The sequence below is a fragment of the Equus caballus genome, chromosome 4 (genome assembly GCF_041296265.1).
Source record: "Equus caballus isolate H_3958 breed thoroughbred chromosome 4, TB-T2T, whole genome shotgun sequence".
Lineage (NCBI taxonomy): Eukaryota > Metazoa > Chordata > Mammalia > Perissodactyla > Equidae > Equus > Equus caballus.
Genome location: NC_091687.1, coordinates 11,390,870 through 11,409,708, shown reverse-complemented (window position 1 = coordinate 11,409,708; position 18,839 = coordinate 11,390,870). Strand labels below are relative to the sequence as shown.

At 39.2% G+C, this 18,839-nt stretch overlaps 1 protein-coding gene across 24 annotated transcripts in view; it reads right to left on the bottom strand.

Annotated features, from left to right (window-relative positions):
* Nucleotides 1–18,815, bottom strand: part of SUGCT (succinyl-CoA:glutarate-CoA transferase) — a 749,025-nt gene extending 730,210 nt beyond the window's left edge. For all 24 annotated transcript variants that reach the window (XR_011437729.1, XR_011437726.1, XR_011437728.1 and 21 more), the window contains exon 1: nucleotides 18,515–18,815. Coding sequence is in view for 19 of the 24 variants with exons in the window: in XM_070264346.1 (XP_070120447.1) it covers nucleotides 18,515–18,815 (301 nt within the window). In the remaining 5 variants the exon portion in view is untranslated. The remainder of the gene's footprint in view (nucleotides 1–18,514) is intronic.
* Nucleotides 18,816–18,839: the final 24 nt, after the last annotated feature.

Sequence of the window (18,839 nt, the reverse complement as noted above, 5' to 3'; positions counted from 1 at the left end):
ACTAATTTTCAGGAGGAAGAATGCAGAATTCTTCATATTCTGCTTTAAGTAATCTCTATTACTACCAAAAAATATTTTTTCCTTCACAATATTTCTGCTCTATATGTAACATAGGAACCTTGACCTGATCCAATTAGGTCAATCTGCAAACTTAAAGCCCCTAATACCAGATTATTCCCAATTAATAAAGCCCACATCTATGCTTAAGATAGTTTGTCTAATGAAAAATAGAAAGTGGGAGGGGAAAGAGATGCATAGGCCGAGCACATAGGATTTTTAGGGCACTGAAAATACTCTGTATGATGCTATAATGATAGATACATGTCATTATACATTTGTCCAAACTCATAGAATGTACAACACTAAGAGTGAACCTTAATGTAAAATATAGACTTTGGGTGATTATGATGTGTCAATGTAGGTTCATCAATTGTAACAAACATACCCTCTGGCATGGGATGTTGATAATGGGGGAGGCTATGAATGTGCGGGAAAAGAGGATATATGGGAAATCTCTGTATCTTCCTCTCAATGTTTTTTAAAGTATGTTTTTTGGTGAGGAAGATTGGCCCTGAGCTAACATCTGTTGCCAATCTTCTTCTCTTTTTTTTCCTCCCCAAAGCTCCAGTACATAGTTGTATATCCTAGTTGCAGGTCACTTGAGTTCTTCTATGTGGGATGCCACCACAGCATGGCTTGATGAGTGGCACGTAGGTCTGTGTCCAGGATCCAAACCGTCGAACTCTGGGCCACGAAAGCAGAGCATGCAAACTTAACCACTCAGCCATGGGGGCTGACCCCTTTCCTCTGAATTTTGCTGTGAACCTAAAGTTCTCTAAAAAAATAAAGTCTTAAAAAAATAAATAAATAAAAAGTGAACTAAACAAAAGAGTACTAACAACAAAAAAGGAGAAACAAAGACTTTCACATATTTGTCCCACATTTAAGACACGGAGAAAATAATGAATTTAAAAAGTTTGTTAAACAATTTATAATCCTAAGTGTATTTCTTTTTTCTTTTCATCCATCAGCTATAAAAATAAGTAGATAAGTCAATAATTATATCAATAATTCACTAAAAATATTTAACATCAACATTAAATCACAAAGTCAAATTCTAGCCAAATGGCTTACAAAAGTTTAGGTTGTGGTGACTGAAATCAAGCTGAACTTATGGGAACAAATGACGAACTACTGGCTCAATATGTTTTTTAAAAAATAGACTTTATTTTTTAGAGCAGTTTTAGATTCACAGCAAAATTGAGCAGAAAGTATAGAGAATTCCCATGTACCCCTTTCCCTCACACATCAAAACCCCCTCCACTTTCAACATCCCTCACCAGAGTGGTACATTTGTTATAGTTGAAGAACCTACACTGACACATTGCTATCACCCCAAGTCCATAGTTCACACTAGGAATCACTTTTGGGGTTGTATATTTTATGGATTTGGACAAATGCATAATGACATATCCACCATTATAACATCATACAGAATATTTCACTGTCCTAAAATCCTCTGAGCTCTGCCTATTCATCCCTTCCTTCCCGTAAACCCCTGGCAACCAATCTTTCAACTGTACCCATAGTTTGCCTTTTGCAGAATATCATATAGTTGGAATCATACAGTATGTAGCCTTTCCAGAGTGGCTTCTTTCACTTAGTAACATGCATTTAAGTTTCCTCCATGGCTTCACAGATCATTTCTTTCTAGTGCTAAACAATATTCCATTACCTGGATATACCACAGTTTATTTATCCATCCACCTATTAAAGGACATCGTGGTTGCTTCCAAGGTTTGGAAATTATGAAGAAAGCTGCTATAAACATCACATGCAGGTTTTTGCGTGGACTTAAGTTTTCAACTCATTTGGGTAACTATCAAAGAGTGTGATTGCTAGATAGTATGGTAAGAGTACGTTTAGTTTTCCACTGTGTCTTCCAAACTGACTGTACCATTTTGCAATCCCACCAGCAATGAATGAGAGTTACCTCAGTTAAATACAATTTTTTAAAATCTCAACATAGCTCCAGCACCAGTGGATCAAGAATGAGGGTTACAGAAGTCATACATTTACACCATACACCATTATAGGCTTGAGACGGATCATAAAGGGTGCAATGATTCTTAGTGAGGGGGTCCCCAAACCGCCCTGCTCTACAAGGAATACTGGAAGTCCATAAAGTAGGCATTCTCTCCCTGAAATAAGCCAATTTACTATTTTACAACCAAAAACTGCTGTCACAGCAATAGGAAATATGTGAAGTCCATGTAACTGGTGAAATATTTTCTTGGAAGAACACTTATGTAGGAAACCAAATTATACTCAGATGATAAATTGATGAGCAGAGGATCAGAAACAGGAAAGTAGCTAAAACAAAGTTTAATGTGGTAGATTGTTACAGCAATGGCCTCCATGAATCATACTTCCAGATATCCACACCCTATTTATTCCCCTTCAATGTTCACTCTGGGTTTGGGCATTTGCCTAGCTTTGGCAATGGGACATTAGCACACTTGATGCCAGCAGAGGCTGGGTAAGTGCTTGCAAACTGGGGCTTGCCTCTTTGGAATGCTTTTGCCTTCATATAAAGAAGCACAAGATGAAAGAACACATGGAGAGAGGCTCAGCCACCCCAAGCATTGCAGCCATCCCAGCTGAGGCCCCAGACATGTGGGTGAAGCCATCTCAGGACACCCACATCCAGCCACGAGTGAGTTCAGGTGAGTCCAGCAGAACACCCACAGAACTGTGAGAAAAAATCAGCCACTGTTGTTTTAAGCTCTTAAGTTTTAAGTGCTTTGTTATGCAACAATAGATAAACAGACAAAATGACTTATGGCAGAGATAGCCTATTGTAGCAGCCAGAGTGATCCTTTTACAATATAACACATATAATGTCATTCCTCTGCTCGAAATCCTCTAATGGCTTTCTACCAAACTTAGAATGAAATCCAGAATCATAGCACAGCCCACAGATCTGCTTGTTCTGGCCCTTGGCTAGCTCTCCAGCCTCATTCCTCCTCACTCTCCCCCTCACTCTTCAGTTGCATTAGCCCTCCTGCAGTTCCTTGAACACACTGAGCACATTTCTGTTTTACAGCCTGTGGCGGAAAGATGTACCACTCAGATTCCCCTTGAAACAAAGGGCTTTCTGCCTACCTACCAGAAGTGTAGTTAGCTTCTGACCTCCAGTATTAGCTTTGCCAAGGTGCACGTCAGCTTTCCTCAGCTGAGAGCACACTATTCTCAGGGCAGCCCTTGGTCAAATGACTGACCAGATTTGGGGTAGAAAGCCCTGCTCATTTCTTCCACCCAGTGTGGAATGTTGGATCAGTTCTCTTTAAAGGTATTGGCTCTGGAACTCCCACTGGGCCAGCAAAGAACATGACAGGTCAGCATGCAGTCTGATGGTTCCTCTGCTCAATCTACTTCCTTCCTTTCCCATTCACAGGTGTTACTCCCCAATAAATCCTTTGTCCTTCTAACTATGTCCCAACATCTGCTTTCCAGAGAACCCAAGATATGATGGGGCACTTACTATTCCCTAGACCCGGAACTCTTTTCCTCCATATATTTGCATGTCTTGCTCACTATATTCAAATTTCTGCTCAAATATCACTCTCAGAGAGACCTTGCTTGATCATCATATCTAAAACAGCACCCTTCTGAACCTCTATACCTGCTTTATCTTTCTTCATAACACTTATCGTTTCCTCACATTACATGTTTATTTCTGTTATTACTGTCTTTCTCTCTAGAATGTAATCTCAATGAAGGTGGGACTTGTCTGTCTTGCATCCCATGCCTAGAACAGTGGTCGGCACAGAGTAGGCACTCACTAGGAATTAACTGAAGGATCACTCTGGAAGGGAAGGAGGAAGGAATAATAAATTTTTAATGCCCATCTCTTATTATATAGGAGAACAGTCAAAAATCAGCAAAATATGGGGAAAGCCTCGGGGCCAGCCTGGTGGCACAGTGGTTAAGTTCACACGTTCCACTTCAGCTGCCCAGGGTTCGCCAGTCCAGATTCCGGGTATGGACCTACAGCACCACTTGTCAAGCCACGCTGTGGCAGGGGTCCCACATACAAAGTAGAGGAAAATGGGCATGGATGTTAGCTCAGGGCCAGTCTTCCTCAGCAAAAAGAGGAGGATTGGCAGCAGATATTAGCTCAGGGCTAATCTTCCTCAAAAAAAAAAATTATATATATATATATATATATGGGGAAAGGCTCTATCAGGAAAGAGGGAAATCAAAACAAATATGAAAAAGAAACTCAGAGGAAACAAAGATAAAGCAGGTAAAATAATTTTTTTTAAACTATCGTTATGATTCCACTGATATGATATTCTGGAAAAGGCAAACCAATAGAGATAGAAAACAGATCAGAGTTCACAGAGACTGGGGATGAAGAGAGGGGATGATTATAACGAAGGGTGAGCCAAGCATCTATATCTTAATTATGGTGATGGCTACATGACTTTACATAGTTTGTCCAAACTCAGAGGACTCTATACCAAAAAGAAAGACTTTTACTGGATGCAAATTTTACCTCCACAAAAAAATTGTCATTGATATTCTCAGAAACATGAAGATTTTGCACACATAAAACAAAACAAGATATGTAAAAAAAATTCAGAGAATAAAAATAGTCTTGGAAGTTAAAAAAAACGATAGAAGAACAGGAGTGCAAAAGAATGGTGGAAAAATAGACAAGAAAATCACCTAGAAAGTAAAACAAAAAGACAAATTAAAAGTGGGAAATGGAGGGGCCGGCCCTGTGGCCGACTGGTTGGGTTCACACGCTCCACTTGGCAGCCCACGGTCTCGCCGGTTCGGATCCTGGGCGCAGACATGGCACTGCTCATCAAGCCACGTTGAGGTGGCGTCCCACATGCCACAACTAGAAGGACCCACAACTAAAAATCTACGACTATGTACCAGAAGCCTTTGGGAAGAAAAAGGAAAAATAAAATTTTTAAAGAAAAGTGGGAAATGGAGAAAAGGGGAGAAAAATAAAGGATCCAATTATTGGTCCAGAAATTCCAATAACATAGGTTTCTCAAAGAGTGAACAGCAAAAACAGAAGACAGAGCATTAATAAAGAAATAATTCAGAAAAATTTCCCAGAACTGAAGGACATGAATTTCCAGATTGAAAAGGCCCACTATATGCCTAGCATAACGGATTTTTAAAAAACACACACCCAAGACACATCACTGTAAAAATCTGCAACACTGAGATTTTTTCTCTGACAAAAGATCTCAAAATTTTCTAGGGAGAAAAAATGCAGATCATATATAAAAGATTGGCTATCAGAATTGCATTGAGCTTCTCAAAAAAATACCGGAAACTAAAATGTAAAAATAGAGCAAAAATGTTTAAATCTTGAGAGGAGAAATTATTCCTCTTTTAAATTCTAAACCCAGTCAAGCTGTGAGTCATGTGTAAAGGTAGAAAAAAGAAATATTTTCAATCATGCAAGTTTTCAAAAACTTTACCTCCCATGCATCCTTTCTTGGGAAAATTACTTCTAGAGGATATGTTTTACCAAAAAGATGAACAAGAAATAAGAAGATATGGTATCCACCATCTTCCCCCCAGCAACCATTCATCTACTTTCTGTTTTAATGGATTTGCCTATTCTGAACATTTCATATAAATGGAACCAGACCAAAAGAAAACACCTAGATGGGCCCAGAAAACGGGGGATCCAAAGAAGGAGAAGAGTGAAAGGAATCCTCAGGGTGACAGTAAAGAAGATACTATCACAATAGCTGAGAGATTTATATTTACAGTACAGTTGTGGATGAATTAAGAACAGATATTGAGACAGCAAATAAAGAAGCCAGGGAAATATCAATACAAGGGAAAACAAAAAGGTATATCAGAGCAGCAATGTGATCAGAAATGAATAATTATATAATCATAATAATATAAATACTGAACAGTGATCTAGCAAAATTTATGGTTTGGGAGGATGGAAAATATATGTGCATTTGTTCGAATGGTGGTAAAAGAAAGCTAATCTTTCTCACTACAAATAATGCCGAAAAATAAAAAAATGAAGAAGCAGTATTATAATCATGTTATGTAGAGATTTGGAGGTAAAAACTAAAACAAACAGTTAAAAGAATTGAAATTTGTTGTCTCTGGGAAAAGGGACAGGGCAGAGAGGCACAAGGGATGACTACTTTTCATAATTTACCTTGTAGATCTAAAGTATATGTAAACTTTGATTTTAAAAAATTTAAAAATAAATTATAAATTATTTTATATTAAATTCATGAGCAACAGGGTGAAGTGTCATTGGCCATATCTCCTGCTGTACAGCTCCCTGCGATATTTTAATAAACACTGCCACTCTGAAGCTTTTCCTGATTCATTGTTTGCACAAACCACAGCAGCATTAAAGAGAAACTACCGTCTATTCTCACTATTCACAGAGTCCATTTTTGCAAATTTGACTCCTCACTAATATTTATTTGTAACCTCAAAATCAATACAGTCATGTTTTGCTTGACGTGGATCCATTCTGAGAAATGCCTCATTAGGTGATTTCATCATTGTTCCAACATCATAGAGTGTACTTACACAAACCTAGATGGTACAGCTACTACATACCTCAGCTAGATGATACTCATCTTATGGGACCACTGTCGTACATGCAGTCCATCATTGACTGAAACGTCGGTAGGCAGTGCATGACTGTACCTGCAGAGCTTTCACAGTCATTCTGGGACATGCACAGGATGCAGGAAAACTGGAGTCACCTGATGCACATTTTCCCAGCTGAGGTCAAACAAGGCCTTCTTGTTTGAGGTCTCATATTGTTAAATAAGTGTCCTTTTGGTGGTATATTTAGTGTCACGTGTTCACGTTTTTGTGCTGTTTGTTGGTGATTTTGCTGTTTAAAATGGCCTCCAAGAGTAGTGCTGAAGTGCTGTGCAGTGTTTCTAAGCCCAAGAAGGTTCTGCTGTGCCTTACAGAGTAAATAGATGTGTTAGATGAGGTTCGTTCAGGCATGACTATAAATATATGTCACAGTACTATTGGCCATGAGTTCAATGTTAATGAAGCAACAATATATATTATATAAGGTATCTTTAAACAGAAACATACATAAAATCAGGTTATGTGTATTCATCGGTTGACAAAAATGTGTGATCAAAGACTTCCAGGAACCTAATCCTGTATTTCCCCTAGGAGCGGTGTCTCACTATTTGCTAATTCAGTGTTCACAGATTACAGAACATAACTACTGCAAGTAACAAGAATCAACTGTATTAACGAGGCAAGAGAAAGATCAGCGCTGGCTCCCCAAGGAATCCTTGACCAGCCTTGGGAAGCCTTCAAACAAAACTGAATGTCATCATCATCAAAATGCAACTAGGCAGTGAGGGGGTGGCACAGAGGAAGGAAAGGGAAAAAAGACTTGATAAATTGATTCTAAAATTCATCTTAATGAGTATATGATCAAGGATAGCCCAGAAAATTATGAGGGGGGGAGAAGGATACTTAGTCTACAAGGTGATAAAATACATAGCAATTTTTTAAATGTGATATTAACATAAGAACAGATAAATGGATCAAGGAGCAGAGAAAGTCATATTCAGAAATGAAAAATTATTACATAATGAAGAGGAAATATCAAATGAATGGGAAAATGATAAAGTATTTAAGAAACAGTATTGGGAAAACTGCTTATCCATACACAAAAATAGGAAGTGTGATCTACTCCTGATCCTATTAAGTTCTAAGAGCTAAATACGAATGAAATTTAAATTAAATGATACTATTAAAATACCAGAAAAAGATGAAAGAAAACATGTTATCTTTTTGGCTGAGGAAAGCTCTTCTATACTCAAAACAACCACATTGAAATTAAAACATCATCAAGGTTGATAGTTGTGACTATATAACATTTTAAACTCAATACAGTGAAAGATACCATGAATAAAGTTAAAAGATAAATGGCAGGCTGGAAGTATAAAAACATTTACAATAAAAATAAAAGACAAAAGCTTTCTACAACATATAAAGAACTCACAAATCAGTAAGAAAGAAACAAAGCCCAATGGAAAAACAGGAAAAGGACATGAACAGTCAACTTACAGATAATAAAAATTTCCAGTATGCACAGCAATAGATATTCGCAATAATTTCACTTACAACCAAAAAGATGAAATTTATAACGATAAGAATTTTTTTCTCACCAGACTGGCAAACATTTATAAGATAATATCCAATGTTGGCAAGGTTGTGGTGAAATGGTCACTTTCATATATTGTGGAATGCAAATAAGTAATAACTAATGAGAGCAATTTAACACTTGCACAAAAATTTAAAATGTTAGTATCTTTTAACTAAGTTTTCCTGTTGGTGGAATTTAATTCACAGAAACATTCCAAAAGTGTGCTAAGACATGGGTATAAAATGTTCACTGCAGAACTTTTTTAATTTTCCACTGTACGTTAGAAGTTTTTGAGTTATCTTTGTTGAAGAATAATTTACATATAATAAATTATACAATTAAATGAGCTCTGGCAGATGTTAGCACCTGTGAAGTCACCTCGACAATCAAGAAACAGAACTTTCCTTCACCTGGGAAGTTTGCAAACTACCTCTTCCTCCATTTCCAGCCTCAGGCAACCATTGACTGGTTTCTGTCACTATAATTTTAGTTTTTATTTTCTAGAATAGTATATTAATGAAAGCATATAGTATGCACTCTTTGTGTCTGGCTTCCCTTATTCAGCATAATGATTTTGAGATTCATCCATGCTATGTTTTTATAAGTGAGTAGTATTCTCCTATATGGATATACCATTTTTGTTTAGCCATTCAGCTGCTGATGGACATTGAGTTGGTTCCATTTTAGGCTACAGTCAATCAGGCTACTATGAACATTCGTGTACAAGTATTTGTGTGGACATGTTTTCATTTCTTTTGAGTAAACACATAGTAGAATGACTGGACAACATGGTAAGTATATGTTTAACTTTCTAACTGCCAAACAGATCTCCAAAGTAGTTATACAACAGTGCAATAAGAGTTCCAGATGCTCCTATCCTCTCCACACTGGGAACTGTTCATCTTTTTAATGTTAGTCACTCTAATGGGTATATGTTTCTCACTGTAGTTTTAATTGGATTTTCCTAATGACTAATGATGATGACATCTTTTCATGTAACAACTGGACATTCATACATCTTCTTTTGTGAATTGTCCCACTGTTTTTAATATGGAAGCAAAATGATTAAAAACAATGAGAGAATCCACCAACAGGTGAAATGTTAAAAAAACACTGGCACCTCCATACAACAGAACATCATGCAGAAATTAAGAAAAATTAGACAGATTTACAAACCCTGACACGGAAAGTTGACCAACATATATTTCTAGGTTACAAAATAACACCAAGTTGTAGAATAGAATGTATAATATGATCCAACTTTTGTAAACATATATAATAACAATAATATATGTTGGCAGTTGTAGGAGCATGCATAATATTTTATCAGAGCTTAAGTCCTGGGGAAAGACTTTATGGAGAATTTTCACTGGCTAAGTTATATATTTCTGTACAATCAGCAGAAAATGAAGACATAAAGAACAAACTATCTAGAGAAAAAAATACAGAAAAGACCTCAAATATGAAAAGATATTTTGACATCATCAGGAATGAATGGATAAGTAATTCTTTATGTTACCTAAGTCTCCAAAAATACTGGTCTTCTGCATTCAGATCTCTTTTAGGGCCACTGTTTTAATTTAAATGAAAATGACGCAGGAAATATACTTATGCGGTCTCTTCATCCCATAATCTCATTTCATTAGAAATCTATTAAGAGAAGTCTATATTTTACTATCAATGCCATCTCACAACCATAATAAATTTGCAAAATTTTGTTTAATGAAGCAAAAACATTTAAACTGAATTCATTTAACATCAGGCAATAGAATTTTACTTTTATTCTCTGAGAAGACACCCAGAAAGGACTTCAAGTCAAAATCAATGAACGAGTTTTAAACAGTTAAAAGCGTGAACTCTGGAGACTGACTGGATCTAATCCCCTGCTCCGCTTCTTACTAGACTTCGAGCAAGGTAACTTCACTTCTCTGAGCTTCCATTCCTCATTCAAAACACCCATATGATAGAGTTTGCAAGGATTAAATGAAATGTTGTGTGTCAAGTGCTTAGGACACTTCCTCGCACATAGTAAATGTTCTCTAAAAGTTTACAGCGGTGGGGCTGGCCCCGTGGCCGAGTGGTTGGGTTCGCGCGCTCTGCTGCAGGCGGCCCAGTGTTTCGTCAGTTCGAATCCTGGGCGCGGACATGGCACTGCTCGTCGGACCACGCTGAGGCAACGTCCCACATGCCACAACTAGAAGAACCCACAACGAAGAATACACACCTATGTACCGGGGGGCTTTGGGGAGAAAAAGGAAAAAATAAAATCTTAAAAAAAAAAAAAAAAAGTTTACAGCGGTGATTATCATTATCATCATGTATGTATTAGACAGTCACACCGCCTATTAGATAACTTAATCCAGATTTGAAAACAAGAAAAGAAACACACACGATTATTTTAAGGAACAGAAAAAAATAGGATTCTCAATTCTCTATACTTAAAAAGGGTACCTATAGCCATATTTTGCCTGTTTGTGAAAGACCAGAATAGGTTGGATGGGAGTCAGGGGTGATGACAGGGGGGAAAACAGTTGGAAAGGCCATCAATTGTAATGTAATTTGTCGAGATATACTGAGCAGCTTGTATATCACTCTATCTTATTTGGCCTCTAGGACGGAAAGCCATTATAACGATACAGCTGAGCAGCCATGGAAAGAAGTATAATTATAATGAAGCTGCCATCAATTCTGTGCTTGCCAGAGCTGCTTCGAGAACTCCCCTGGTACTTAGCCCTAAGGTTTCCAGGACACAAATAAGCTTGAGCAGCACTGGAGCAGAGATAATCGACAGATGCCCACACAAGTGGCTCATCTGTGTGACAGCAATTATGGCATCCCTTCCCATCGTCCTAGCCATCTACTGAGACATTTAAAAAACAGAAAGGCCCAATCATAAAACAGACTGATCAAATATCAATATCAAAGAGAACATGTGACATGCAATCTACGCCAAAGGGATTTTTAATTTGATATCTTACAGAGAATTTAACTGTCAGAACTTAGGCGTGAGAAAGCAGAAGATGGACATCTCTTTAAAGCAAGCTCTCTCAATCTGCTGAAGCTTTATTTAGAATAGTTAGCAGGATGTTTTATTTCTAGCACATGATAGAAGTCTGTTCCTAATTACATAGTTTGGCAGGTAATTTTAGGAATTTAGGGTACTTGGAAAATTAGTATCCACTGGAAGATATTCCACGGAAATTAAAATTTTTGAGATGTAAAAAAGTAGTGTGAAATAAAGCTGGTTATAAGGCAATTACACCATTTAAAGACACCCAAAGAACAATAGTTGTATGGATAATAATTTATAATTCACCTTATGTTGACACCCAATTTCTTAAGAACTGCCCTTCCCCTGCAAGAACTTGGCTGTTGCTGTGGGATTAGCAATCACACAGGTTTGGAACTGTGGGATGCTACTATTTTAATGAAAACTTTAGAAATTTACAGGAAGAACTGTGCAAAAAGACGAGAAAAGAGGCTTTTGTGTCACGGGTAAAGCATGCCACAACCAAAGTACAAGTCAGTGCTGATCCCAAATCTCTCTGCTCTTCCACGTTTCCTAGCTTCTGTTGCAGTTAGGTTGGGGCCAAATGCCTGGAGTCCGGCCAGTGAAACATAGGCAGAAGTAATATAGGTCAATTCCAGGACCAGCCCTTAAAACATCCCATGAAATCCTCCAGGCCTCTATTCTCTTGCTGCCCTGAGCTTGGAGGCTAAAAGTTTCAAATAGTGAAGCTCTATGTGCAAGAAAGATGTTTCTATTGTTTGTATTAAGCCACTGAGATTGTAGGCTAATTAGTACCGAAGCACAATCTGGCCTATCCTGACTAATAAAGATGCCAAGCACTGGAAGCAGAGAAATTGGTAGCCACTAAGCAATTTCATAGCATCAAAGCCAACAACAGGGAAGTCCATTTCAAAGGTAAATTGTTTTACTGTTCCTTGAGGAACAGTCTTCAAACTGAGATATGTGAAGACTTTCCTAAGAGATATATGAATCATCTTAAAGAAATCAATTTCCAGGTCTTCAACTTCCATACGTATTCCTTCCTAAAGTTCAACCAGCCTACAGATAAACATTTCATGATAAGCCTCTTCCCCCTAGGCAAAAGGAAAGCATATTCCTCACACATCCCAGATCTTACTCTCCCACCTTAGTTCATGTTATAAAATTTACTAAAGCGATAAAAAAACCGTTTAACTATCAACTTAATAAACGCAAGGGACTATTTTTCAAAAGTCACTTAGGAGATAGACCAGTACTATAGATTGGTATGTGAAAAGGTTGAAAACAGTACCAATTTATAGACTTTATAAATCTATTTATAGTTACAGAATTCATAACCAAAAGTCAGCAAGCCAGAGGGAAAAACTTCCGCGGTGTTCAGGCCTCTTAATGAGCCATCCTGAAGTTAACTACTTAGACGATGAGAAGTGGTTGAACCAGGAACTGGTGGAGCAAATGATAGTTACAAACTACCGAATGTGAGTGCTCACAAACCCAAGAGGCCCCTCGAACTTCTCAGTATTGGCGATGTGACTCTCCTCTGGGACAAGACCGAGAAAGGCAGGACCTTTGTGCAAATCAGAAAAAGGCATCCCTTCCAGGAGACAACTGGCAAAAAAGCGCCCACTCTAGGCTGGGGAATTAAAATTATCACAGCAAATAAGAAAAAGTGTGTGTGCAGGGCTGGAGGAGGCAGTGAAGGGGGCGAGGGGAATGCTGCAGCGTTAGATTGTGAATGCGATGAGCCTCTTTTGATAGAAAAGATATTGAGCCCTATTTTACAGAACACTCCAGAGGAATAGAAGGGAAGGGGAGGGGAGGGATGTGGGGAGGAAGGGAGGGGAGGCGGAACCTAAAAGAAGTGTATGGGGTGGATGCATATGTGAGAAAGAATATGTTGTACGATTTCATTTGTTTTTAACAGGTGCCAATGGGTAATTCAGAAGAGCAGGAGAGATACCCATAAAGAATTTAGGACACTTTCTGCATGAAGGGCTATGTAACCCCCTAGAGACTTCTCTTCAAGTAGTAAAGATAAAATTATTCTTTAAGGCTTTTAGAGTTTGGGGGGGGGGGGATACAGAAGGGAAAATGAGGAGCATGTTTCCAAGGACAGAGGCAGCCCTTAAGGTGGCCTAGGCATGTCATGTTACAAATTATTTTAAACTTTTAATACATATTATCAAACTGTCCACCAGAAGGCAGTATTAATATATACCGGCACCATAATCGTATGAAACTGGTGTTCTCCACCACATTCCATAACCCTGACTGTGATCTCTTGGTTTTCTAGGGTTTTGGTTTACTTGTTTGCTGCAATTTGAACAGTTCAAAATTTGCATGTCATTGTCATTTTAATTTGCACTTATTTAATGACTTCTGAAAGTAAACTGTTTTTCGTATCTGCTCTTTTTTCATATCTTCTCTTGTAGATTATCTACCCGTTGTTGGCCCATATTTCTACAAATACATTTATCTTTTTCTTACTGATGTGTATGGATTCTTTATGTGGTAAGAATATTAACCTTTTATCAGTCATATTTAGTAAAAGTAATTTTTCCCTCTCTGTTTGCTTTTTTGAATTGTTTTAGAATTTCACTTTCAAAAAAAATCATTTTGCTGTCCGTGTTTGGTATCGTTTCAGGATTTCTCAAGACTATCCACACCTTTAGTGATTTGCTAAAAGGATTCACAGGACTCAGCATATAGTTGCATTCATTCAACATAAGGTTTATTATACCAAAATGATATATGACAGGATCAGCAAGGGAAAAAGACAGACAGAGTCTGGAAACATCCATGCACAGGCTCCTTATGCTCTCTCCCTCCCATGAAGGACCACACCAAGCATGCTTCTTTCTCCAGCAACAAAAAATACAGTAATAAGTGCAATGTTTCTGCTCAGGAAAGTCTACTATAAACTCAGAATCCAAGGTTTTTATTGAGGGCTATCCACAAAGGCACTCTCTGCTTACCATGTACCTAGATTCCAGACTCCCAGAAGAAAAGTAGGTGTTCACCATAAATCACACTTATTCTACAAACCATCTAGGCACCTTTATTCATTAGGAAGCAGTTTGAGTGCCGGGTTCTCAGATGACAACCAACAGCGAAACTTGTAAGAAGGTCCCTCTAAAGTTAGCAGCCTCAGACCTGCTACGTTAACTCTTTTCTGCACAGATATCATGTTTCTCTAAGCCCAGATTATACAAATACTCATATAGTTGGTTTTCCCATTTCAAAAGCTTTTATTTTCCTATTTAAAGATTTATACTATCTGAGATTTATTTTTTCTGTTTAAATATTAAGTAGTTGCTTCTTGGATAAGAGACTAATATTTTTTCTTGCTTTCTATTTTTCTAAGCACTGCAGGTTTTCTACAAAAAGCATGTATTGTTTTTATAATTGGAAAAATAGAAAGATACAAATTCTAGTGACATTAAAATTTTATTGAGTCATTTTAAAACAAAAATGTGTCCAGAAAACAGTATTCATATCCTCTTACATTTTTCTTCATATCAAAGCATTCTGTTAGCAATTTTATTATTTCCAATGAAAACTTTTATAAGTGTGAGTTAATGCATTAACACTTGTGTTACACCTGGGTGAAGAGTAGTAGTCTGCAAGAAATAAATATGCATAAAACATTTCACCTGTGCCTGACTATCATGGACAATGGATACATGCCTAGAATTAAAAAGAAGGTCATTAACAGTAGAGTTAGGCTCGCAGAGATTCTTGGAAACAAGTTGCTTCTAATACCTGCTCTATCAATGAGTACTTAAGAGACAGTGAAGTGGTCTACTGTGTTCAGCGCAGGAGTAACCCTATCAATGCATGAGCTAATCACATCCTAGAGATGCCTTTACTTTTCTACTATTGACAGTCTTTAACATAAAACAGCTAACAACAGGACCTCTATAAGGAAAACTGAGATAATCTGAAAAGTTTCAGGAAATAATAAGATAAAGCTTACGCTCTAAGTATACATACAAATATTTCTACACATAGAAATTATTAAATACATTCTCCTAATGTGTTTTACATCAAAAATATGTAAGGTAATAATATCTATATTTATTCACTTTTAGCCTGAAAGTAAACACGAGGTTTCTGGAGCAGAGAGCAGAGTTAATTATTACCTACATCAAGAAACGCACCATTTTTCTCACACCTAATATGCCACAGGTGTTGTAATGACAGTCAGTTGGTTAGGGCTGCACATACAGGGGTTGAACCAGAGGAAATGTCCCCAAAATTATGAACCTGGAAATTTGTATAGGATAACTGCCCAGCTGCCACGTTCCCCTGAAAAAGGCAGAAAAAGCTAATCTCCGTAATGTAAACAAACTCTCCTTGGGAAGAAAAGGGAAAGGTCACTGGCTTCTCACCCTCTGGAATGTATGTATATAAATGTCTCTGGCGGGGGAAGATAAACTTCACTGGGTTTACAATCTCAATCTCAGGAATGTCTCCAAGGCTCTGAGTTTTATACCCCTTTGAAATATAAACATAAACTTCCTGAGAGTTCTCTAACAATCTATTCAGTCATCTTTTAACTTCCAAGGCTTGCCCTTTAACCGAGGTGCTAGTTTTCTTGGCTTTGAAAGCCCTGACCATGCAGAAACATGAAAATATTCACTTCTTAATAATTCACAGTAAAACTAACTAAAGTATTTATATTTGCAGTACATGTTAATACTTGACATCTCCTAAAATACTGGCTTTCAAATCCTTTCTGGAAAGTCCTAGGAATTCCTCACAGATGCCCCAGAAGCCTCTTGGGGGGAGGGGCGGTTAAAGTAGAGAGAGTAGGGCTCTGGGATCTCAATTCCTGCTTCAAACATAGCCCATCTGCTCTCATATTTTGGACTTCCAAGTATGGTTGTTTGAAGATAAGGCTCTATAAAAAAAAAATTGAAATCCACTGAAAAAAGAAACACCAAAAAATCTTGGGTTAGGTTAATAACGATCCTCAGTCTTCAAGAAACAGATAAGGCCTTATTTACATTTACTCTTAAATTTCTTGGCTTGGTGCTTTTATTTGCATTAATGTAAACTTGGAAAACACAAAGACAACCAATTATTTCCGGGGCTCCTCACATAGTTCATGGGTACTCAGAAAGTTCTTTGACATTCTGTCTGTTGATGTCAGTCTACAATGCCACTTGAGACAGCAGCTAGCCACTAAGAGCATCTTCCATGAAAGAATTGCCCTCTGAAGGATCCTGTTTAGGTGATCCTCCCTAAACAGTGCTGCAATTTTCTTTTTGTGGGAACCATATCTCTGTCACTCACAAAAATAAGAAGTGTCCTTTTCTCTCCAGAGGACTCAGTTCATGGGGCAGCCACCATGCTCTCATATCCATCATCCCAGTTCACTTTACTACCTAACAAAACTTTCTCCCCTTCCCCTCATCTCTCTTCCCCTGAACTCATCACCACACAAATAAATTCAATACAAATAGATGCCTGGAGACCTCACACCCAACAGTTCAGGCAGCCGGACTGCAATTCCCTGGGTAACACTTGGGAAGATTCTAGCTACCTTTATAAAAATTCTACATAAGGCTATAACTACTAATCTCTAAATCTGAAGTAATATGCTACACAGTACCACTTTCAAAATTTTGCATGCACATTTGTCTACTGCATTTTTCAAATAGACTGTCAATTCATATTTCTTTACTTAGGGAAAAAAAAACAATCGCCTGGGATTCAGGAAGGCTGAGTTCTGGTCCCACCTTTGCCTGCTATGTGAACTTAAGCAAGTCACTTAACTTCTCTTGGTCAATTTCTCATATGTGAAAAGGCAAGTGGCCCATTCTCAGAAGTGATGCAAGTGGAATCTGGAGTTTTCATATAATTATTAAGAATTTACTCTCCCTCAATCTTCATGTACACCTGCAAATGTGATGAAGGGCACGATGTCATGCATAATTATCTATCAAAAATTTTCCAATGTATTTCTTTGCCTCCACCATTTCTAATGCAAGTTCATATGTGTAGAAGATAGCAAGATATCACTATAGGGAAGAGCATTCTAGAAGTGTAAGCCAAGTAAAAAGACAACTTATAGTATTTTCCTCAATTCTGCAAATCATTTGCCACTTATAAAAAAATTAATAAAGGTAATTTTGGTCCCCACCACCCTCATTTTTCTGCTCCCTCCTCCCAGAAAAGTAGATTGGTTGATGACATAAAGGTATGTCAGGTGAGAATCACTGATCAATACGATGTGACCCATTCATTCATTCCATAAATATGTGAGTGCTCAATTACCCGGCATTAAGTTAAGCATCAAAGACAATGTCCAGAAAGGCGAGTTTTTGGCCAGGACAGAAGTATATAACAAAGTGGATAATCTGGTCCTCAGGCCTTAATTGCATCACAAAGCCCTGATGGCACTATCCTGCCTTGACTGATTCTACAACTCGCTTCCTAAGGAGAAATTTGGTGAACCGAATTCTCTCAGAATAAACCACAACAGAGAAACGGTGTATCTCCACTCGTCAAGGATGGAAGCTGAGAAGACATCACAGTCTCCGGCTAGACATGTCACAGAACATGTCAAAGACACAGTGAGGAGTGGCACCTGCAAGAAGGGATCGAGGCTGAAAAGCGTGGGTCCCGGCTAACCCCTTAGGCTACGATTTAATGAGTCCTCAAGTTGCCTAAAAGATTCGGTTCACTGCAGTCTGATCTCAAGACTCAGCAGACTATCTTTCTCCAATTCTAAGGGAGTCAAGGAAGTTCTTTAAAACTACAGTAAATCTAAATTTCAAATTCTAAATAAAATTCTGGGACAGGTGTCTGGTCCAAGGGCGTGTCTGATTAAACGTTAGGTGTCATCCTTGAATCATCACGGTTTTCTTTCTAAAAGTGGGTGAAACAATCACGATTTTAAGAGCTTTGGGCAGATTTTGCTCTTTTGGAAAATCAGTACGTGCATCCTAACCTCCTCCCTTACCCGCTTCCATTCGACCAGAAGGAGGGAGCAGAGTGCGGTATTTCTCAACCCTAGAATCCTTCCTGAAAGTCGGCTGGTGCACCGTTTCTAAGTTATTTAAACTTCGGGGACGAGCGGGTAGGGGCAGGGGGAGAGGCGAGGGTCCGCCCGCCCGGCCCGGAGCCCGCCGCGGGCCACGGGGCGAGGGCCCGGGAGGCGGGAAGGGCCACGGCGCGGGCTGCGGGCGCAGCGGACACTGCAGGCGAGCGCGGGCGCCCTCCTCGGGGCGCCGCCTGCGGGGGAGGCCGGGGCCAGGGTCCCCTTCGCCGCCCGCCCGGGTCTCGGAGGGTACCTGACTGCGGGCGGCCGGTCCACAGCCCCCGCCCGCCGCCCCGGCCGCAGAGCAGGCCGGTCCTCCGCAGCGCCGCGCCCCTCGCCAGCATCGCGCGCCTCAGCTCGTCGGCGCCCGCACGAGGGGAGAACGCCGCGCGCCGCCCGCAGCCGCTGGGGGCGCCCGCGGACCCGCCAGGCCCCGCCCCGCCCCGCGCCAGCCGGCCGGGCGGACCCGCAGGAGCGCTCCGGGCTCGCGTCACTGCGGGGCGCACGTTCCGTCCGTCCGTCCCTACCAAAGACCGCGAGACTGCAGAGGCCATTGTCGGGGCCGGGTGTTCGGCCCT